A 25160-nucleotide genomic window follows, 5' to 3' on the forward strand; every position below is an offset into this window, starting at 1 on the left:
GACTTCACTGACTGTGCCATTTTCTCTTTTTTCCTAAACGATATCTATTTTGCTTTCACATTAGTTGATAACTAATTAGAAAAACTCGCTGACTTTCTTTTCTATGTGCATACTGTCCAAACATCAGTTGGAAGGTGGCCCTTGGAAAACGAGATCAAACTTTTAAGTGTTTTTTTGTGAATAGATTTTAAATTCAGCCATCAGGACCCCGTATGCGAACCATAATTGTTGGGGCCAGGCTAGCCTTTGCCTCCAGGAATACACGCTGTGTGCATGTGCACAGCATTTATTCCCAACTGCTCTGTTAAGCAGTGACAGGAAGACTCCGAACTGCTACCCCCACACCTCAGGACAGTCCCATGAAAATCATAACAATTGGGAGGTATGCCCACACCTATTTCTGTGACATGACGTTACACCTTGATGATGAATTTAAGATGCTGATGTGTCTTACGCTATCTTACAACGAATGGGACAGTATGACTAATTTGATGCAAAGTCTACTGGCTGTGATTGCATGGCCATCTTAACAGCATTATGGGCCCCGGGACAAAGCGGTGAAGTGAGGCCCCTACTTCCACAACCACAAAAAATGTAAATGATTGAGACAATTAAGCTTATATTTATAGGTAGGTGCAACCAATGAAGTGTTTATAAATTAAAGTAAACATGCTGTACAGCAGAGATTAATTCACATAAACGTTTGGACAATTTAACAAGACTTTATGAAATTATGAATTATTTATCATTAATCTAGTGTCTGTCTTGTCTGTCGCAGCAGTGGCTCCTCTTTAGGAGCTCCTCACTGATAACATTGGGCATGATGACATCACGCTTCACATGCAGTGTGACCAAATGAGGAGGAGGACAGGGGGAGGAGAGATGCTGGCCAGTGCTAATGGTATTGCCATAAGCAACATTTTATTTTTGATTTGCCCTGCCTTAGGCTGTTCTGGGGCCCCTATGCTTGTGGGTCCCCTGGAAAGTAGACCACCAAGCCCAGTCGGAAAGATGGCCCCGTGTGAGGGGTAACAGTGATCAACCTGCTCTGGCATTTTGGAAATTATAATAAATAGAGAACATTACACACATGAGAGATCTTGTTACCTTACTTGAACCACCCTTGTACAACAACAAAAATGTGCACAAAGCAGCTCATGCGTTTCAATCATTTACAGGTGCTGGGAGTGGCTATGCTATTGAGTAATTGTGTAAACTGTCATTGCAAATTGCATCTACTGTCAAACAGAATATACTTGTTAGAGTCATCGGAATCAATATGGACACAACTGGAAAAGTAAGAAATTCATTATGATATTTTGGGGCAAAAATTATCAATGTACATTTACAGGTCTGTTTACAATAACATAAGTAAATATAATAGGTAATACAGTACAGCAGTCACTGTTAGATAAATATCATTAAGACAAATGCTGAGAGATTACATATGATAAGGATAAGTCAATGGTGACTGTGAAGTCAATGGTGAGAGAGGGAGAGTATTGATGACAATTCACATAACACTTCAGAAAACAGACATATCAAACAGAAAAAAAATATATACGGTCATTGTGTCTACAGCAAGTTGGTCGACAAGCATTGGGTCAACATCCTTAGGTCAAAATGGGGATAGGTCGACATGGGGATAGGTCGACATGGGGATAGGTCGACATGGGTTTAGGTCGACATGGGTTTAGGTCGATTCAAGCATTATGTCAACAGTGTCTAGATTGACAGTGAAAAGGTTGACATGGGGTTTTTCACTGTTTTTTGAGCCGTCATGTGCCGACAGGAGGTATTTCATGCCCTACCATCCACTAGGGCATGATGGGAGAGTAAAATAGTGTGCCGAGTGCAGCGAGGCATCGTGCACGATGCGGTGCACTGGAAACTGTGTCCATGTCGACTGTGTCGACATTTGGGTAAAAAAACTGTGAAAACCCCCATGTTGACCTTTTGACTGTCGACCTAACGCTTGTGTCGACCTATTGACCTGTCTACCTTGTCCAATGTTGACCTAGAACCATGATGACCTAGACACATGTCGACCTAACGGTGTTGACCCAATGCTTGTTGACCAACTTGCTGTAGACCAAACGATCCCAACCCATTTACTGTACCTGTCAGCATAGACATAGTATACATAGTACAACATGTGAGTTCAAACTCTTTCTCAGTCACTATAATGTACTAGAAATTCCTAGTGCACTTGTATCAATGTGTCCATGATTTGCTAAGTACAGTATCATTGTCCTACTATTTATTCATGTTACAGATGGGTCTTGTCCCATCTTGGCAGGGGATGGCGCTGGCGTCGCCAGCCGCCATCCCCCGCCAGCGCCATAGCGATGGTGAGAAGGGGACGCGCGCGCACGAGAGGCGCGCGCGTCCCCTTCCGACGGCGCTTCCATCCGTTCCCCCGGGTCCCCGCCGGCTTGCCGGCGGTAACCCGGGGTCCCCACCGCCTGCCCGCATCCCCCCTAACCCCCCCTAACCCTGTCCGTCTCCCTGAGGCGGAGACGGACAGGGTTTCCGTCGCGCTGGCGACGGAGACTGAGACGCGCGTGCGCGTGAGACGCACGCGCGTCTCAGTGCATTCGCTGGCGTGGCTGCTGGCGGGTCGCCAGCGCAGACGCCATGGCGACCCGCCAGCAAGGATGGGACAAGACCCATCTGTATGTTACTACAACATAACAGACTGATATTAAGTCAGACTGCTAGACTTGAGTTTGTAAGTAGATGTACTAATGATAATTGCCTTTAGGCATACTGTATGATTTATTGTTTAAGAGTTTGTAAATCTTGAGTTAAAAAAAACCCACATATACAGTATACAGGTCGGGTCTCCCTTATCCGTGTATTCCAAAAACCAAACTATTCCGAAAACCATGGTTTTCCAGAATATTTCCCCGCTGTCTACGGGATTCTCTTCAGCGGCATCTCTGGTCCCAGGGGTGCATTGCGCATGTGCTGGCCCTCCGGCGCATCCACGCACTCGCGCAATGCACCCATGGGACCGAAGATGCCACTGAAGGCCACTGTGGATTCCGGGGGACACCATGGATGTCGGAGGACCATCGGGGAACCACCAGGGGACAAGGTAGGTATGAAAAAAAAAGAAAAGATTCCAAAATCAGAAAAAATCTCTTATCCAAAATTCTTGTGGTCCTGAGCATTTCGGATAAAGGGATACTCAACCTGTATTATATTGGCTAAAAAGGGAATCTGTATATTGCAATACTGTAGACTAAGCACACCATGTATATTTTGTCCACATAATATACCCTATTTCACATTTATGTGTACATATTTCCATGTTTTATTTCCATTATTACTCTATGGCCCTTATTCTGGTTGGTGCGGCCGGAGCCGCACACGGTGCTCCGGCCGCACAAACCAATCCCCGCCCACGAGACGGATCGCCACGGCCGTCCGTACACGGACGGCTGGCGATCCGCATAAAAATGGTGGAGGCGTACGCCTCCACCATGGTGGGAGCTGCCCCCTGCATTCGATGGTCGTCGACCATCGAAGGCAGGTCCGCACGCCCCAGCAGCTCCCGCAAGCTGAGACCACACGGACAATCGTCCGTGTGCTAGCTTGTATGGGGGCTGAGAGCTGACATCCGGCGACGTCAGCTTTCCGCCCCCATGAGTTGCGTCATACCCTCATTACCATGCATACGCCCCGCGTTTGCATGGGAACGCCCATGAAACGCGGGGCGTACACATAGGGAAATGAGGGTCTGAAGCCCCTCACGCCCCTATACGCCCCCTTTGCGGCGGACGAAATACGTCTGCGGCGAAGGGGGCTGCACATGCGCAGATTGACCTCTGCGCATGTGCAGAATAAAAACATCGGCGGTACGGCCGCACGCGGGCCGTACCGTCCGAACCAGAATAAGGGCCTATATTATGTGGCATATTTTTGTCAAACTTTATGAAAAGCATTTGTGATGCACCTAGAAATATACTTGATAGTTATAACAAAGAAAATGATCAAGGTGCAAATGTATTAAAAAATGTTAATGAATATTATGCGCTTGCTGCTCCCCGATAAGTGCTCTTTGGGGGCTCGTTAACATATTCTAGATGTGTCCAATCATCTATGCCTCGGCGTTCATATGCATTGTAATTGCAACTGGCTATGCCCACAAGTGATCATTCCACATGGACTCACCATGCAAACAGGTGGGTCGCATGTTCAAATGCAGTGCATGTGCTCGTTCACAAGCAAATTAATCGTACCTGCTTTGCCTCTAATATTTGCAATCGTGGCAAAGCTGAGCTTGGACACATCTGTAATTAGATACTAATTGCATTGTACAACTACAATGCATATTACTAAATACACACATCCACTCAACCTTAAAATTACATAAAAATGTCAACTTAGTGAATTATGTTCACAGCTGCCTGTGGCACATATAAAATTAGAAGAATATTTCCCTGGTATTTGAGGACAAGTGTACACCTGTATATGAACAACAATTCTGTGAGTGGAGCTCATACGTGAATCAGTATTATTAGCATCTAACTTTATATCTACATGGAAAAAATAGAATGACAGAGCGCAAATCTATATTATAAACCCTCCTGAGTCTGCAGCTGTCTCTATTAAGGGGATACTCCTCCCCTTAAAATACCAAAAAACAGACAAGAATTTAGAGACAGCGCTGATCCAGGTCAATTTTAAAAATATATATTTTTTTATTCAATAAAAAGTACAAAATGCAATTATAAATAGATAATTGTACACAAATGACCGTCTGGAAATACACATATATAAAATACTATAATATCACTGTAACTGTTGTTTTAAGAAATTTAGCATAACCCAATACAAGCAGTGGTTATAAGGTGCTTTATATATATTATTGGAATCCAAGTTAGTATAGCTGTTAATATTCCGTAATTGGTATGCAAAGGCAGTTATTCATGTAACAAACAAATAGCTCTCTCACAGCTATTTGTTGTTAGTTGTTAATAGCTGTTTGTTAGTTGTTAATAGCATGCATGCTTTAGTGGTTAGTGCAAAGCGGGTTTCAGTCAGTGAATTGACAAAGATATTTGGAGCTCTACTGAGCTATAACTTGCCAGCCTCCCGATTTAATCCTTAGTGTAAGGTAGTGGCGCCCCGGCTGCTGATTCCCTGCATGTGCAATGCAGCCTTTCAGGGCTCCTCTACACACTTGTAAGCGGGATGGCAGCAAGATCAGCGTCTGTGTGGCTGTATATCGGCACCGGCACCTGTGCAGCTTCTTAACGCGTTTCCCCGCCTTTGGCTCAGTGGCTTCCTCAGAAGGATGTGTATTTAGAGTATTATCATGTCCTTTACTTAAATAGCGCACCCCGCTGGGTATTACAGTAGGTATTCACTGACTGAAACCCGCTTTGCACTAACCACTAAAGCATTCATGCTATTAACAACTAACAGACAGAAGCTGTGAGAGAGCTATTTGTTTGTTACATGACTAACTGCCTTTGCATACCAATTACGGAATATTAACAGCTATACTAACTTGGATTCCAATAATATATATAAAGCACCTTATAACCACTGCTTGTATTGGGTTATGCTAAATTTCTTAAAACAACAGTTACAGTGATATTATAGTATTTTATATACAGTATGTGTATTTCCAGCCGGTCATTTGTGTACAATTATCTATTTATAATTGCATTTTGTACTTTTTATTGAATAAAAAAATATATATTTTTAAAATTGACCTGGATCAGCGCAGTCTCTAAATTCTTGTCTGTTATATCTACATGGGCCATAACTTCATAGGGGTAATTCAGACCTGCTCACACGGCCAGAAATCCACAGCGGCCAGCATTCAGGTAGATGCCGCCCCGCTAGGGAAAAATCCCGCCTTGTGAATTAATGTGCACGCTGTGTGAATAGATGTGTACGGCGGCAAATCTATTCATTAGTCACTCATTATCGATTGATTTTTACACTGGGCACCACTCATTGCAGGTACAGAATAGCCAGAAACTAACTCGGCAGCTGTAATAAAAATGGGCATATCCGTCCTGTTGCTGTTGTCACACACCCACCACTATAACGCTTGGGCATGCCTACATTTTCCTAGGCAAGCCTAAAAATTTTTTTAGCCTTCTCACTAAATGGCCAGGAAGCCAACCCCAGGTGCCTACTTTCTGTCAATAACCTAGCGAATGGCTAGCAATAAAAAACAGAAGCAGGCTTTCAACGGTTACCAGCATCACGCACAAGCATTGCAGTCCATACAGTATGTGCCTATGCACATCCTTGCTGGCGGGTCGCCAGAACGTACGCGCTGGCGACCCGCCAGCAGCCTCGCCAGCGAGGAGACTGAGACGCGCGTGCGTCTCACGCGCACGCGCGTCTCAGTCTCCGTCGCTAGCGTGGCGGAAACCCTGTCCGTCTCCGCCTCAGGGAGACGGACGGGGTTAGGGAGGGGTTAGGGGGGGTGCGGGCAGGCGGCGGGGACCCGGGGTTACCGCCGGCAAGCCGGCGGGGACCCGGGGAAACGTTTGGAAGCGCCGTCGGAAGGGGGCGCGCGCGCCTCTCGTGCGCGCGCGTCCCCTTCTCACGATCGCCATGGCGCTGGCGGGGGATGGCGGCTGGCGACGCCAGCGCCATCCCCTGCAAGGATGGGAACAGACCCATCTGTATGTCCATATGCACGATAATCGGCCACCATTCAAATTAATGGCCGTGTGATCAGGTCTGAATTACCCCATTTGGCTGACCAAATCTCCTATGCAAGCCCTTCTTCTGAATGGTGATTCCAATTCGTATTTACCGATGGCTTAAACATTCGTATTTGTAAATACAAATACGAATGTGCCATAAATACGAATACTTATTGTTGTATTTTTTCGCATAGTAAATGGCAAAAATACGAATACGCCTAAAAAAATCATATGTTACTATACAAATATGATTTTTTTGCCGTATTTGGCTTAGTAAATTTCCCCCAGAATGTCTGTAGCACGTGCACTTGAAGAGAAATCAATAATAATTAACCTTTATTGGTAATCGTTTAAAAATTCTGCAATATTTTTAAAAGAAACACAAGGGATTAAAAGATCTTTCTGTTTTAAAAAAGGATAAATAATCCTTGGTGGGAAGAGTCTGATGTCACTTTTACAGTTTATTATACAGATGGGGCAGGTCCCATCTTGGCTACCTATGGCGAGAGTTTCGCCAGCTGGCCATGGCTGGCCACGGCGCCCGCCATCGCAATACATTTTAAATGCTTTGCGATTCGCCGTGGCGTCTCCGGATGAGTGCAATACCAGTGATCATCCACCAGATGTCACTTTTGAAAACCTCTTTGCGCATGCGTAAAATTTATGCTGCAGCGTGTGCATGAAGCGCAGGAACTACAGTAAATAATTTATTGTCCCTGGCAAGCCTAGTCAGCGCCTCTCTCACACCACCGGCACCAGCATGATCCCATCTCTTTGAAGGAGAGGATCATGCTGATGCGGGCGGAGAGGCGCTGCATTTGTTTGACACGAAGGAGCGTCTCTGACGGACGCTCTTGCGACCCAGTTGCACAGACGTTCCAGTAATGAGATGCTTTTGCGTCTGAGTTGTTATTATGGCAGGGTACTACAGTAAAGTACTTTACTACTATTGTGCTGTGTCCAGCAAGCTGTACTGTTCTATAGATAGTGTACACACTAATAAATAAAATCACATTGCATTGCGTACAGAATCAATACATTAAATTATACTGTACTGTATTGTACGTCTCATTGGTTTTTTTTGACAGGTGCTGGCCTTTGGTTAGTACAGTATTGTAGTTTTAACACACATAAAAAATTCCGGTTACCAATAAGGCTTTCTTGGCGTCTAAATTTGCATGGGCGCTTGAGCGTCTGCACGGTCGCTAATGCGTCTCAGTATATGTTCTAACGGTGGCCACATTTTGGCATTATGACATTCACAGTAAGTTACTGATTCGTATAGGGATCATTTTACTTTTGCACACAGTACGGTTACAGTCATGTACAGTATACAGTGGAACTGTAGATTTAGTAAGCTCGTTGAAGTGATACAATGTCTGTAGTTTCACAGGTTCTACGCTCGCCACGAAATATGTCAAAAAAAGTAACTTAACTCCATGCCAACATGGATAGTTCATACCCCCACTATCCATGTTGGCATGGAGTTGATTTTAAATAGCGTGGCGAGCGTAGCGAGCCACCGAGCCCCGCAAGGGGACTCAGACGCACGGTGCCATAGTGGCGCCGTAAAACTACAGAAGTACTGTACAGTACCTCTGGTTTTTATCAGTGGTCATTCAGCTGCTACTGTATACTGTAGTACAGTACATTGCTGTGCTGTACAGTACCTGTCATTTTTTTAAGACATGCATGTACAGTACTTAAATTCACAGTTACTGTAGGAGCTGATTGCCATGTGATAAACTACTCACTGGCAGGCGCGCAGAATGCGACGCTTGTTCCGCACAGGACGCACGTGATCAGGGCGCCATTTTTATTATCAAGATAATAAAAGATGGCTGCACCACGCAGAGCGAGGAGAGCGAGGCCCTTCAGGCGCGGAGAGCTCCTCATCCTGGTGGCTTGGCAGGACAGGCCCTTGGTGTCCAACAGAGAGGTGGTGGAGGCATACCAGGAAGCTAGCCAAGCCATCAGGGTGCGCTTCAGGAGGGAGAGACCAGTGAGGGCCCTCCAGCGCAGATGGAGCGACCTGGTCCGTCGGGACCCCCAACTGCTGGACTCCCTAAGGGAATGTAAGTATTTTACAGTACGCCAATATGGCGCCGTGCGTCTGAGTCCCCTTGCGGGGGTTAGGTGAAATGAGGGAGATTGCTAGACTAATGAGGGAGATTGCTGCTACAGTATTTCAGGGAGTTTCCTGCAGATTGCAGGAGGGTAGGCAACTATGCTGTACAGTACATGCTTGTTGCCATGGGTGATTTCCTACAGCATTTGTTTTCAATGTGGTCCAGAAGCTGATACTCGTTACTGACTGACACATTATAAATGATCCACAGGTGGAGCTAATTACTTCACTTACAGTATGATTCTGTGAGGAGACCTGTAAAACATTAACTGTTTTATTTGTCTAGTTTTGTTAAAACTGTTACATTTCATGGTCTAGCTTTAATAAATATCACTCTACAAAATATTCGAATAAAAGAAAAAAAAAGAAAAAATTGACACCGTGATCGAACACGGGTCTCCTGCATGAAGACGGGCGCAGCTACCCACTACACTACGCAACACAGTGATGTCTGCGGTCGGTAGAGTGCTGATATAATAATCTGTGGCGTCTGCAGCCCCATTGGCGAAACCCGAGTCCCGACAGCGTCTGAGACGGTCCTTTAAAGAATTAGCGCTGTAATGTACTGTACTGTATTTAAGGTCAAGTCATCCCCCTACTCCCCTGGAAAGGGAGGAGGCGATTGACATACACATTATGCACAGTACCAACAGTTCAAAATATTCAGCATCGGCTACGTGAATGTGAAGGTAAATGCTTGTATACTGTAGGATCATGACACTACAGTACACGGCCCTTTTGCGCTCTTCGATGTTCACGAGCGACTCATTTGCACAAGCGTCTCATTTCCTATGAGCAGCTCATCACGCACGAGCGTCTCATACTGTAAGCGCGCTCCGTACGGCGAATGGCGGGTTTCCATTGGCACATTGCAGTATAGCACTCCGACTCTAGCTTGATGGAGCATTAGCCACCCAGTGGTGGCGGATTGTATTGCATGGCGTGAACCCACGCCCCTTGGCGGATGCTGGTGCAAGAAGAATATCGGAGCACCAGAACCTCCGCCATGGCGGCCTGGTGGCCAAGATGGGACCTGCCCCATCTGTATATCACTGATTGGTACTTGTTTCCTAGCATGGCGCCCGTGATTTTGATTGTATTGATCGCGGTCGCAAAAATCGCATGTGATCGCATGCCAACCAAATCGCATGTGATGCGATCAACGCGATCAACGCGATTTTTGAATTTGAATCAATGTAAAATGGTCCCTGAGACCCAATTTTACATTGATTTCAATGTAAAAAGCCCCTAAACCCCCTAATTTTCATTGCAAACCCCCCCTCATGGGTGAAATGGCCCTCCATTGTTAACGCCACCCCACTATTGATGCCAACCCGAAGCGTGGCGAGCCCAGCGAGCCCGCGAGGGGCGGCGGTATGCGTCCTCCGACCTTATCATACCCCCACTATCCACGTCGGCATGGAGTTGACTTTATAAAGTGTGGCGAGCGCAGCGAGCCACCGAGCCCGCTCACCACGCTTCGGGTTGGCATCAATAGTGGGGTGGCGTTAACAATGGGGGAGGGGGGGCATTAAGCATACTTAATACCCATGAGGGGGCATATACAATGAGAAATTGCCCATCTTGGCCCATTTCCCATTGTTCCCTATGTAAAATCGTGATGATCGCATAAAAAAAGTGTGATAACCCCCATGTTGACATTTTTACTGTCGCCCTAACCCATGTCAACCTAATGACCCTGTCGACTTTATGACCCTGTCGACCCAAACCATGTTGACCTCGACTTATGTTGACCTTCGTGCATGTCGACCTAGACACATGTCGACCTAAATACATGTCGACCTAGACAAATGTCTACCTAAATACATGTCGACCTAATGGTGTCGACCTAATGACAGGTGACCAACTGATCCACACCGGGCTGCCAACACCCCCTTCACTGCACAGTCTTGCCTGCAGTTTGTCCGCAGCCCGCTGTGAACATTTAGCTCACACAGGGGGAAGAGGGATATGGCTCACACAGGGGTGAAGAAATAGACATGGCTCACACAGGGGTCAGAGGAGGAAACAATGACACATGGGCCCCTAGTTATAATAAAAGAGAGACATGCCAAGTAGCCACATAGAGCATTCTACAGTCTGACACAGCGTTTTGGAAGCAAGGGTAATTAGCAAATGACCGCCCATGCGTACAGTATGCAATACGCATGCGCAAGCAGTTTGTGTGATGGGAACTATAGGAAGCCCTGCCTATTTCATCAGGCCCCAGCCCCACAATTTCTGATGGCAGCCCTGGATAGCTGATTTTACCTTGGCATATCCTATGCAAACCTCGGTTATTGTCTTCACCAGGCTTAATAAATCTACCCCTAAATGAGTAAAAAAAATAACACATCGTTCAGCGATATACATTTATAATGCGGAGAAAGCTAAAGTATCAACCAATCGGCTTCTGTCATTTTACAGGATGTATTTGGAAAATGACTAAAAGTGATTAGTTGGTGCGTTATCTCTCTCCAAGCTTTGGTAAATATCCCACTCAGTGTCTTAATTGTCCTTTTAGTGCTAACTAAATGTGGCCATATATCTACAGATTGATTGTCAGATTGGGCTGGTTGGAACAAAAACCTAGTAATATCTAAGTGACAGTTTTTGGCAGTATTTTAGCATTTCAAAGCAAATGGTCAACTGTCATTTGGTCTCATTCCTTACCAGGATTTTGTTCCAAGCTGCCAGGTCTTCCATGTTAGTAATGGACCAGAAATAGGTTGTTAACTGGGATGGGAAAATTAATGGCACCCATGACCTTTGCACTATCTCTAAAGTAATGAACAGTTCATTATAAAATATGCATGCTTGTACCTTATGCATCGCAGCTCCTTTATAAATTATTCTCCAAAGACTGTGTATTGAGTTTCTGACAAATAATATAGTTTGCCAACATGGCTTTTATATTAAAGGTAAGGTACAGATGGAGCGGGTCTCACTGAAGCGGAGACGAGCAGGGTCCCGGCGCCCAGCTGCACAGAGACTGGGGCGCACGTGCATGTGAGACAAACACGCATCCCAGTTAAATGGCATCCCTGTTCGCCGGCACTCGCCAAAGGGGGCATTCTGGCGGGCGCAGGGACTGAATGAAGCCCACTCCATCTGTAACAATTTAATTTGGAATATTATTTATGACTAACCAAGTAAACACAGCATAAATTCAGTATGCAAAAAGTTAAAAAGTGTAAGTCTTTTTTTAACTAGTTTAATCTCACTGTAATCCATGATGGAGTTGGCAAGAATTGAAAATAAATTTGATACATTTTATTTAATGATTAACTAAAGTAGTTCAAAGTCTAAAAAAAAGTACTTGATACTTCATCCTTTCAAGTAATTTAATGACCGGTGCATATTCTGAAGGTGCAAAGGGAAACGTGCTTTTAGTGTAGCTTGTATCTTATTAACAAACTTAGTAATGGGTAATTTGCTCTATAGTATTTTTTGTTTTAAACATACTTATAGTGCATACACACGGTTCGGTTTTGACCATTTTTCTATTTGATTTTGCTTATACAGGTTGAGTATCCCTTATCTGAAATGCTCGGGACCATGAGCATTCCGGATAAGGGAATTTTCCGGTTTTTGAAATAAATTTTGTTTAGGCATACTTACCTGTCCCCTGGTGGTGCCTGGTGGTCCCTCGGCGTCCACGTTGTCCCCCAGAGTCCACAGCAGGCCTTCATCAGCGTCTCCGAGTGCTTTGCGCGAGTTCCCAGGCAGCGGTTGATGTCACCGGCACGCGCTCTCGCGCAAAGCACTCCTGGGACCGCTGGAGACGCCGGAGAGGATACTGAAGGCCTGCCATGGATGCCAGGGGACTTGGTTAGTATAAAATAAGGGTTGGGGGGGGGGATAATTCGGATACGGGATGCACGGATACGGGATACTCAACCTGTATAAGCAAAATCAAATCAAAATGAAATGGAAATCGAACACATTTGATTTAGATTCCGATGCACGGCCAAGCTGCATCGAAATGGAATAGAAAAATAGGCAGGCTAGACTATATAGTACAGAACTGTTCTATACAATCTAAATTGAATGTGTACACGGCGCTGTGCGATTCGATCTTATCGGGATCAGATTGAGATTAAATAGAAAGTACATTGTAACATGTGTACACCCCTTGAGCTGATGATTGGGTACTTATGTATTATCTGGACTCCCATGTTAAATGCACCCCATTTTTTCATACCCCTACTATCCAACTACGCATGGAGTTGATTTTATATAGTGTGGCGAGCGCAGCGAGCCACCGTGCCCGAAGCGTGGTGAGCGCAGCGAGCCCCGCGAGGGGACGCGGTCTCATAAGAAAAACAGGAGTCCAGATATTACATAAGTACCAATGATTGTTCTGTGTGTCTGTGTAATCTTAACAGTAAAGTAAAAACACATGGAGACGTTTTTTTTATACAGTATATTTATTTTATTGGAGAACTGCACAGATATACAGAATATGCAATAGTTGTATATGATAATTATCATGGAACATGTTTCAATTGGTTTAAAAAAAAAAGAAGAAAACATTGGTACAATAATATATAAAAGATAGAAAAAATGGAGTTGGGGGCCGCTAAAACTAGAGATGGGTTGTTCATGAGTGAAACGTTTCTTTTGAAATGGTCTTTTAAATGAACGAGTGAGCTGTTTCACTAAAAGGTGAATGGTCGTTCTTCAGTTCTTCTTGGAGGCCTATTGTTAATATGTTCAGTTTTGTTTTCATACTGTACAATGCATTTGCCTGAGCACATCAGTGCCACACATGGTAGCTTTGAGGAACTGTACTGACTGATTTATTATAGCTGTATGAGTCAGTGATCTGTATGAATCATTAAAATACTGAACTGCTGAACTCACTGAACTACTGAATTGAACTACTTGCAAGGACTTATGAGTCATCAGGACAATGTAGTTCAGCTAGCTCCACAGAGTCTACTCCACAACATGTCTGAGCTCAGCACTGCCGCCTGTGGCAGCTGAGATGTACTAACTCCGGAAAGTATTGCATTGCATTAAAAAAAATGTGTCAGGATAACTAGAAAAATAAGTGAAAATAACCACATGTGAGATTAATGTAAGAAATTTGCTTTACATTACTAGAATCAGTTGAAATGTAAATAAAACAAACATATACTACACATAGGCCCTTATTCTGGTTGGTGCGGTAATATCCGCGTGCGTTCGTGCCGCCGATGTTTTGTGTCTGCGCATGTGCAGAGGCGTCTCTGCGCATGTGCGAGCCGGATGCACGGCCACATTCCGCATGAAATGTGTACACTACGAACAGGGGGTGGAGAGGGGCGTGAAGGGCTGTTTGGGCTCATTACCATATGTTTACACCCCGCGTTTCATGGACGTTCCCATGAAAACGCTGGGCGTACGTATGGTAATGCGGCCGTGACGCACGTGTAGGGGGCGGACATATGACATTGCCGGATGTCAGCTGCCCGCCCAGATCCCTGCTTTTGCACGGAGAAATGCCCGTGTGGTCTGAGGTTGCGGGAGCTGGCGGACCACTTGGCCCTGCATTCGATGTTCTGCGACCATCGAATGATGGGGGAGGTTCCCTGAGATGGAGGAGGTGTATTCATGAGAAATACACGTGCGGTCCGTTCGGACAGCTTCTTACCGCGTACGGACGGAGTTGGCGATCCGTATGGAAGGCGGGGTTTAGGACGCATGGTGCTGGCCGCATATTCGGATCCGCCCGCACCGATCAGAATAAGGGCCTTAGTACACTCAAACTGAAAATTATTATTTACAGTTTCTTATATAGCGCAGCATACTGTATTCCGTTGCGCTTTACAACTGGAAACAACAGTGATTAAACAAACTGGGTAGATACAAACAGACATGGAGGTAGGAGGGACCTGCTCTTAAGCTTACAATCTATATGGATAATAGGAGTTATACATAAGGATAGAATTCCATAGCATGGCAGTCCCATCAGATAACAAGACAATCCTGATGGGATGTAATTAGATATAAACGGTACTGGAGGTTGTGTGGTTGTTCCTGAATATGATATGCTTGCCTAAAGAGGTGTTTTCAGGGAATGCTTGTAAGTTTGGAGGCTAGAGGAGAGTCTTAGTGTGCATGGAAGGACATTCCATAGGGTGGGTGCTGCCCTACAAAAATTCTGCAAGTGTAAGTGGGAGCAAGTAATGAGTGTGGATGAGAGACGTAGATCTTGTGCAGAGCGGAGAGGTCGGGTGGCGATATATTTTTAGATAAGCAAAGAGATATAAATTGGTGTAGTCAGAGTAATGGCTTTGTATATAAGTAGAAGTAATTTATATTGAATGCAGTAATATACAGGCAACCAATGGAGGGACTGACAGAGGTGATCAGCAGACGATGAACGTCTAGCCAGGAAGATCAGCCTCGCAGCTGCATTCAAAATGGATTGTAGTGGTGAGAGTCTTTTCTTAGGCAGACTGGTAAGGAGGCTATTGCAATAGTCAATGCGTGAAATAATGAGTGCATGGATTAGAGTTTTTGCAGTGTCTTGTGTAAGGGACGGACACATTTTGGATATGTTTTTTAGATGCATGTAACATGATTTAGAGACAGATTGAATGTGAGGAATGAAGGACAGTTCAGAATCAAAGATGACCCCTAGGCATCGAGCTTGTGGAGTAGGATTAATTGTTCTCAACAGTGATGGAGATATCAGGTTGGTAACTACTCTTGACTGGTGGGAATATAATTAATTCTGTTTTGGAAATGTTGAGTTTGAGGTGGCGAGATGACATTCAAGATGAAATGGCAGAAAGACATTCAGATACATGGAGAAATACTGATGGTGACAATTTTGTGGAGGAAAGATAGATAGAAATAGATTTGAGTTTCATCAGTGTACATATGATACTGAAATCCAAAATTGGATTCAGAGTTGAGGAGGTATAGATTGAGAAAAGAAGAGGACCTAAGACTGAGCCTTGTGGTACTCGAACGTACAGAGGTAGTGAGGAGGAGGTAGAATCAGAGAAGCGAACACTGAAAGAGCGATTAGATAGGTAGGAAGAGAACCAAGAAAGGGCTATGTTCTGAAGACCTAAGGATTGTAGTGTTTGTATGAGAAGAGAGTGGTCACCAGTGTTAAAGGCAGCTGAGAGATCTAGAAGAATAAGAAGTGAGAAATGGCCTTTAGATTTAGCAGTGGCCAGATCATTGACTACTTTAGTCAGTGCTGTCTCTGTGGAGTGTTGAGACTGAAAGCCTGACTGAAGTGGGTCCATTAAGTTGTAGGAGTGAAGAAAGTGTGTGAAGCGAGTGTAGGCAAGTCTCTCAAGTAGCTTGGAGAGACATGGGAGCTGAGAGATAGGACGGTAGTTAGGCAGACAGCTTGGAACAGAATTGTGTTTTTTTTAGAATGATAGTAATAAGTGCATGCTTGAACAGAAAAGGAAAGATACCAGTAGATAGAGAGAGGTTACAGATTTTAGTTAAGTTTGGATAAGCACAGGAGACAGAGCTTTACTGACTTGTAGGATATAGGATCAAGAGGAGAGTTAGTGGAGTAGGATTATGAGAAGTGTGTGGATACTTGATCCTCACTTGTGGGGTCAAATGAGGAGAAAGTGGCAAAGGGTTCAGGAAAGGAAGTAAGCAAGTCACTGGCTGAAGAAGAGAATGCCATTGTAAATAACCATTATTTTTATTCAAAGTGAGCTGTTCAAAAGAACGGCTCTTTTTACTGAGCCATCAGTGGGTCGCCACTCTCTTTAGTGAGTCACTTTGCCCATCTCTAGCTAAAACCCATTAAATCATAGTAGTGTATATAGAAAGGAAAAACACCTGTTTTAGTAAAAATAACATTTGCCTAGAAAGGGATGAAAGAGTTTCTACATTATACCAGGTAGTAAATCATATGGTTTAAGATAGGGATGTGCACCGGCCACTTTTCGGGTTTTGGGTTCTGATTACCTTGAGGTTTTGGGTTCTAATGGGTTTTGGCAAAGCACCTCCTAAGTGTTTTGTGTTTGGATTTTTTGGGTTTTGGGTTCTGATTTTTTTGTTAAAAAAGCATAAAAACTGCTAAAATCGCAGAATTTGTTTTTTTTTTTTTGCTCCTACGCTATATTAACCTCAATAACATTCATTTCCACTCTTTTCCAGTCTATTCTGAACACCTCACACCTCACAATATTGTTTTTAGAGCAAAAGGTTGCACCGAGGTAGCTGGATAACTATGCTAAGCCACACAAGTGTGCGGCACAAACACGTGGCTCATGTAAGAGTGGCACTGCAGTGGCAGACAGGATGGCAGTTTAAAAAACTAGGCCCCAAAAAGACCCCTATCTGGCTTGATCGTGCACTGTTTACCATGTGCAGCCAAGGAGCAGTGGGCATTTCGTGCAGCACAGAGTTTGTCTGCAAGTGTGTAACTGTTTCGATCAGTTTAACATCCAACAAGACCCCTATCTGGCTTGATTGTGCACTGTTTACACAGTGCAGCCGAGGAGCAGTGGGCGATTGGTGCAGCAATCAATTACTCTCATTAGTGGAATGCAATCAGTTGTATGCATTGAAAAGACAAGTCCCTCATATGAATGTCTCTCAGCAGTGGGCACCAGACCAGACAGGTAGATACGGCAGTATTAGGCAGTGAGCCCCAGACCACACAGGTAGATACGGCAGTATTAGGCAGTGAGCCTCAGACCAGACGGTAGATACGGCAGTATTAGGCAGTGAGCCCCAGACCAGACGGTAGATACGGCAGTATTAGGCAGTGAGCCCCAGACCAGAAAGGTAGATACGCCAGTATTAGGCAGTGAGCCCCAGACCAGACGGTAGATATGGCAGTACTAGGCACCAGACAGGTAGATAAGACAGTACTAGGCACAAGACAGGTAGATACGTCAGCAATACTAGTATTGTGCACCAGCAGAATTTATAATAATTAATTTTATTAGGTACTGCTTGGCAGTGGCACTCAGTGGCACACGTCAGTGCACCAGCAGCATGGAATTATTTTTTACAGTCCCACACAGCACAAGTATTATTTTTTCATTAAATTAGATATAGCAGCCTAGTATGTACTAGGTAGGTACACTAGGTAGGCAGTAGCACTGCCAGTGGCAACAGTGGACTGAGTAACTAAATAATACTGGCAGATTCAGTGCAGGCAGCACCAGTGGACTATATATATAATATAATTAATTAATTATTAATATAATATATTATATAATATATTACAGCACAGCACCAGAGGTAGGCCCCAGCACAGAGGAGACAGTAGTACTACAGGTACACAGTTAGACTGTTCTCCTAAGCAGAGAGGAGAACAGAGTACACAGCAGCACTGAGGGAGACAGCCCCAGCGAATAAAATAATTAATTACAGCACAGCACACCAGAGGTAGACCGCACAGAGGAGACAGTAGTACTACAAGTACACAGTTAGACTACACAGCAGCACTGAGAGACAGTCCCAGCGATTAAAAAATATTGCGTTCAAGGTCAAGGTCAAGCTCAAGTTTAAGCCCCAGCAGCAGCACCAACACACCCTCTCCCAACCCACTACTAGACTGGAGTGAAGATGGCGGGCGCAGCAGCCGCTTTTAAAGCCTCGCGAAATCCGGCGCCAGGAGATGACGTTCTGACCACGCGGACGGACCCGAGTCAGGCGGGAATCTCCGAGTGCTGCTCGGAACTGGGCTCGTAATGATGACATCCGTGGGGGCTCGGATCTCTGGAGTCCGAGTCTGCACATCTCTAGTTTAAGAGAGGGTTTCTTTCGGTAAAGTACAAATATACAAATATACTGTATGTTAGCCATTTCTAACCAATCTATATGAAAACATATATGAGATACGAGGCAGCAATAAATTTAAAGTAAGTGTATCTGCAAAGACCCACTGTGAAGTAATGGTTTTCCTGCAGCTGCAATTTTTGATAATAAAATGCGATTCCCCACAGGAAGACTGCTGAGATCTCGGGTACATATTCCAAAGGGCCATTCAGGAGAGATAGTAAAAAGTATACTCAAAGTATTATGAATGTAGTAATAAAGAGTTGACCAGAATTTGTTGACCGCTGGGCAATTTCACATGCAATGGTAGCATGGAGCCTGGCACTTGAAACAAGTGTAATCAGAAGAAATACTCACCAGAAAATGTAATTTAGGAGTGATCTATGCAAAATGTACGAGTTTATAGTGTATCTTCATGTATTAGCAGATATTATAATTTTATTGAGTCATTCATTTTCTCTTCATTAATGAAATGTTATTTCTGCAACTTTTGTATACCTCTTATTTGCAAGTATTAAGTTTGACTACAGTGGTAAAGGTCATGTGCAAATCTCTTTCTCTTAATTTGTTAGGGGATTAGGATTGTCAACCGTAAATGTCTGAAAACCTGCTCAGCAAAGCAGCCAAGCGCAAATTGCACATGAACTCGTGCACATGTGTAGATTTTCAGTTTGGTCAGCAAGGAAGTGATTCAAAGATGTCACTTTCAATGCCGGCAGCACATCATAGAGAGGCTTGCTGCCTGTTCCGGTTTTCCCTAGAGCAGAGCCGGCCTTAGGCATAGCCAAACTAGGCAATTGCCTAGGGCATTTGGAATGCCTTGGGGCATCAGCAGCTTCTACTGATTAAAATGATATGCAGCATGCCTATATTCTGTGTGAGAGTGAGGCTGTATCTGCATATGAAATAGTGTATTCATGGAAATCACTGTAACATAGCATTCCGTATGCAGATACAGCCACAGTCGCACACAGAATATAGGCATGCCGCATATCATTTTAATCACCAGAAGCTCCTTGTGTGTCCTGGTCACATAACAAAGCAAATAAGACGAATTTTCAGCAAAAAAGACACCAAACGTTAGCAGAAATGGCCAGGAGCTGCATGGCCTATTGAGGCAAGATGTATGAGGAAACATCTGTATCCAAGCAGAGGCAGAGATCACATTGTTAGCGGGTGTGCATCCCCGTTCTAACAATGTGATCTCTGCCTCTGCTTGGATACAGATGTTTCCTCATACATCCCCGTTCCCAGCACCATCAACCCTCATCATACGGGGATCTATGAGGAAACATCTGTATCCAAGCAGAGGCAGAGATCACATTGTTAGCGGGGGTGCGAGTGCTGTCTGTGGGTGGGTTAGTTGTGCAATAGTTTTCGGCATATGTGTAAGGGGCATTATGTGTGTCATGTATAAATGCATTAAAAATGTGCGACATATGTGTAACAGGCATTATGTGTGTCATGTGTATAAGGGCATTAATAATGTGCAACATATGTGTAAGGGGCATTATGTGTGTCATTATGTGCACTAATAAAGGTTGGCATAATGTGTAAGAGGCATTATGGTTATAAGGACATTAATAATGTGTGTAATGTGTAAGGGGCATTACTGTGTGGTATTATCAGGGGTGCCGAGAGAAAGGGGTAAAGGGGGTACAAATTACCCAGGCCACAGTCTGATGGAAGGGCCCAGTGAACCCTCCCCTTAAGTGACAGCAGCAGCTGCAGCTCTTCTCCTCTGCCCAGCACACACTGCTTTGTGCTGGGTTGCAGTGTGGCCATGGAGGTGCTTAAAATACAATATTTTCTCAGGATTTTTTTCTAAGGGTATAATGTGAATAATGTGAGGATTAATGTACATAAGGTAAAGTGGTACTACTGTGTGATGTAACGTGAATAAGGGACACCATCGCATGATTTAATGTGAATAAAGTTGCACTACTGTGTGGCATAATTTGAATTCGGGGTACTATTGTGTGGCCATGCCCCTTCCCAGCAAGAACACACCCCTGTTTGGGCTGCGCACCGAATGTATGCACTGTTTCTATTTAAAATATTGTGGGTAGGTGCACCAAAATGATGACTGCTATGATGAGGGTTGATGGTGCTGGGAACGGGGAGCAGGGTCAGAGGTGGAACTAGTGGCGGTGCTAGGGGGCACCAGCCAAAATCTTGCCTAGGGCGTCACTTAGGCTAGGGCCGGCTCTGCCCTAGAGCAAATAAAAGGGTCTGTGTACTAAGCCTTGTTAAAGTGTATGGAGAAAAACTACCAGCCAATCTGCTTCTAACTTCCATGTATTAGGCTGTGTTTAAAAACTCACACTAAGAACCTGGTAGGCTGATACTGTAGCCCAGCAGTTCCCAACCTGGGGTTTTTGTACCCCTGTGTGTATGCTGCAGACAGGTTGGGGCACTTGAGAATAATATTGGTAATGGCAGAAGAAAAAGTCTCCCACTGGTGGAAGAAGTCTCTTATTGCTGTGGAGATGAACAATTCTGCATCAATTCTGGTTCCGTCTGCAGCATCATCAGCGTCTTTGCCTGACCAGCAATCTACAGAGATTTACCCGTGCTACTCTCAGACATTAGTAATAATCTGTCCCACACTGTCACGTGTGGAGTAAGCAGCAGAGTTAATCCTACTGGCATTAGCGGGAACCCCGGAGACAGAACACAGCCATCGGCCAGACACAGAGGGATGGCAAACTATTGAACTCCTCCGCTATGCCTTACTATAAAGAGATGCATACCGCTCACTTATACTCCACTCTTAAGTATTGTGGATATTTCAAATTGAGAGGAGGGGGTACTCATAAAAGAAAATCCTAATCAAGGGGTATGTGACAAAAAAAAGGGTTGTGATGTGAACCACTGCTTTAGCCCCATCGACTTTAACTCTTCAAGAATCAGGCAAGATATACTGTACTAATTCCTGAAAAGTAATAAAATGGAGAGTGTCAAAACGCCACCGATGATGTCAGCAGCCAGAAAAGGCTGGCAGCATACCCCCAAATGCCTGCAGAGTGTCAATCACCCTGTGAGCAGTGAGCCAAGACTAGCCTTCTCTCGCTGCCTTCGGGCAGACTGCTTGTGCACTGTGTACCATGCGCATGTGGGGTCATTCGATTATCGCTCAGGCTTCGAGTTTACAGCCCGTGCTGATCAACCTAAACTTGGCCCTATGTTCAGATTAACCAATCCTGTATATTTTTCTTTTTTTAAGTTTTTTCTTACCATTGAAATGAAATGTAATAATGATCTGTATGCTACAGTATATATTTTTGTCATGTCCTAAAATATTTATGCTCTTTCTAGGTAATAAAGTGCAAAGCGGCAGTGTTGTGGGAGGTAAAAAAACCATTCAGCATTGAAGAGATTGAAGTTGCTCCACCAAAGGATCATGAAGTTCGCATAAAGGTAAAATAAATATTTCGATAACTCTGCTTTACCATTTTAATGTGATACTTACCATACAGTACTTTGTGCCTTTGAAATACACGTGTGTATTGATAGGAACCCTTTAATGCTGGATAATGCTGGATAATATAATAATAGTATGGATCGATGGCTAAGATGGTGGATCAAATAGAAGGCAATCACCATCTGTTCATAATGTGCACTGAAAAACATCAGGTTTATTATACAAGTTATTTACGGAAATTTATATTTATGAAGGCTGGAGCCGCTCTCTCTGTTGTCGCCAGCATGCCAGTCACTGGTATTTGGTGGCTGGTGTGCCAGCGAACGTGGATGCGCAAGAGTTTTACACGCTCATGCATCTATTGCTGAGAATTTGGCACGCGAGCGTCTCCAACATATGCACACCCCAATCACCAGTTTGGGCTGGCGATTGAGGTGACAGGAGCTGCTCAGATGAGCGCGGCTCCATCTGTATATATTTTTTTTTCTTAAGGCCCCCATACACTACTCTGAAAAGCAAGGCTGCAGTACATGCAATTTGGCAGTTGATGTGCCATTTTTTGCATGCAATAAATTGCAGTGAATAGGTTGCTGATTGTCCACATATGAGCCACTGCAGTAGCAGTTATTTCATCTTGGTGGTAAGACCAATATAGAATATAAGCCTTCATACCTCTTACCAAACCTATTTTGAAATGATTTCTTGTTAGATATTATCTACTGGCATATGTCGATCGGATGACCATATAGCAGAAGGAGCCAATCCAGGACAGAAGTTTCCAGCAATTTTAGGTCATGAAGCAGCTGGGATTGTAGAAAGTGTTGGTCGTGGAGTAACTACAGTCAAACCAGGTAAGAACAGCAATTGTAATAAGAAAGTTCAAATAAATGTAGAAAAAGACTGGAAAGAAGATGATCACAAATTGTTACTCTGGGAATCATTCATCATGAATTAAACGAGTATAAGCACAAAAACAATTGAGAAAATATGGTAAATGTTATTAAGTATAGACCCTTTTATGTCATTAAGGTTCCGATTTAAACACATTATTAATGCTGCAAGCTATTGGCCAAGCCTGCTCATGTGTTCCAGCTGCACAGAACATTCTTCCCAAGTGTTAGTGCTCAGAGACATCGGCAGCATTGGGGTCAGTGACACCCAGTGTAGATAAAAAGTCTCATTGGCCAAAAGGGAGCTTGGCCTCATAAAAAAGGAGTGTGGCCTCATGACCTTAAACCATTTCAATCACTATGTGGATGTGCCCAGCAGTCCTAGACATGCTGACTCCTATACTGTGACAGGAGCCAAGTGGTGATGTAATCTTACCCTGTAGTAGTCACCATTGAGGAGCTGCACATTTCAATGGCATGAGAGTTGGTGCGTCTAAAGATGCAGAGAGATGTAAAGGCACTTTCTCAATTCACTGCAAGTGGGTGTCTCATTTTAAGAAACTAGTCTATGGCAGTAGCATAAGATCCAAATGTAACTATGGCAAATGCATCTGTGTCCAGTTCAGACTTAGCTTCTAAAAGATCACACAATTGCTCGTGACAGTTGTAAAAATCTATAGACATCAGAGGGCTTAAAATAGAACGACAAGAAGTTAAGATATTGTACCTGGATTAAGGGTTACATAGTCCTGGAGCTGAAAGGGACTAGTGATTTGTGGGTGTGGCCAATACCAAGTAGGTGCGTAGGTGCCCATACACGGTACAATTATTGTATGCAGTTTTGACTACATCGCATCCCATACGTTTTGCAATGCAGTGCAATCAAGTACAAAAAGTATGTGCAGCACACACTTTTTGAGCTGTGTGATGAGATGTGTTTGGGAGAGCACATCTCATCGCACTCAGCAATTGTACTGTGTATGGGCACCTTTTATGCTCCCCTACACTATCAGCCCAATTGTTTCCTTAAAAATGTAAATTTGGAAAATTTAATTTATTTGGTTGAAAAAATAAATATTTCTTATGATCAATGGTCGACCATGTGGCTTGTTGAACATTTGCTTATCATCATGCTGTCATGATGATTTGCCTGTTTTTGTGTGGTGGTCTTAATCTCTTCTCAAATCTATCCTATTGAATTTCATCTGTATACTCCCATTAATCAAAGCTCATTTAATAAAAATAACTTGGGAAGTGTTCACTCAATCCCAGTGGAACAATTTATTCAGAGATGTCTACAGAGGTGGGGTTGCAGTACAGTTCAAAATTCATATTAGGAAGCTGCAAAAACTGTGAGTGAGTAAACCTGGCCATAATCTACAGATTGATTGTCAGATTGGACTGGTTGGAACAAAAACCTGGTAATATCTGAATGACAGTTTTTGGTAGTTTTCTAGGATTTCAAAGCAAAAGGTCAACTGTCAATTGCTCTCATCCATTACCAGGTTTTTGTTCCAACCAGCCAGATCAGACAATAAATCTGTAAATGTATGGCCAGCTTAAGTTTGGAATACCAGTTGCTGGCAGCTGTGCGACTCCCATATTTGAATTTTGAACTGTTCTGCAGCCCAATCACTGGAGCTGCCACTGAATGCATCTATCCCATGAAAATTCAATTTGAAAATATTATTCAAACACCTGAAAGTTACACAAGAGTAATTATACCAATAGGAAATCCCAATCTTGGCACACTTCTTTCTGTTTTTATTATTCAAGTTTCATTAAGTTTCTTGGTACTTGTGTATTTTAGCGGCGCCCATCGCATCGCATACCAAAAGGCATGCGATGGTATGCGATGCGATGCGATATCGCGCGATGTTGTACAATGTCATACAATTTTAAAATTGTATGGCATTGTATATGGCATACAATGCCATACAATGCGATGCGATTAAACATTGTATAAGCACCCTAATGGGTGCTTACAATGTTAAATGCACCCCCACGCCACCCCCCCACTATAAACGTGAACCCGAAGCGTGGCGAGCGCAGCGAGCCCACGAGGGGCGGCGGTACGCGTCTTACGACCTTTTCATACCCCCGATATCCACGTCGGCGTGGAGTTGAGAATAGAAAGCGTGGCGAGCGCAGCGAGCCACCGAGCCCGAAGAGTGGCGAGGGGACGCGGATACTTGTAAAGCCCGCGAGGGGACGCAGATACCTGTGAAGGTATCCGCGTCCCCTCGCGGGGCTCGCTGCGCTCGCTGTAC

The 25160-nt window shown here is 44.1% G+C and overlaps 1 protein-coding gene across 1 annotated transcript in view; it reads left to right on the plus strand.

Moving 5' to 3' along the window:
• Positions 1 to 1171: 1171 nt before the first annotated feature.
• Positions 1172 to 25160, plus strand: part of LOC146065535 (alcohol dehydrogenase 1-like) — a 45139-nt gene continuing 21150 nt past the window's right edge. Inside the window, exons 1-3 of the mRNA XM_083179051.1 lie at positions 1172 to 1297; positions 21895 to 21996; positions 22710 to 22851. Of these exons, the coding sequence (XP_083035177.1) occupies positions 1280 to 1297; positions 21895 to 21996; positions 22710 to 22851 (262 nt within the window). The 5' untranslated portion in view covers positions 1172 to 1279. The remainder of the gene's footprint in view (positions 1298 to 21894; positions 21997 to 22709; positions 22852 to 25160) is intronic.

Source organism: Crinia signifera, chromosome 1 (assembly GCF_055691185.1).
Source record: "Crinia signifera chromosome 1, ASM5569118v1, whole genome shotgun sequence".
Classification (NCBI taxonomy): Eukaryota; Metazoa; Chordata; class Amphibia; order Anura; family Myobatrachidae; genus Crinia; species Crinia signifera.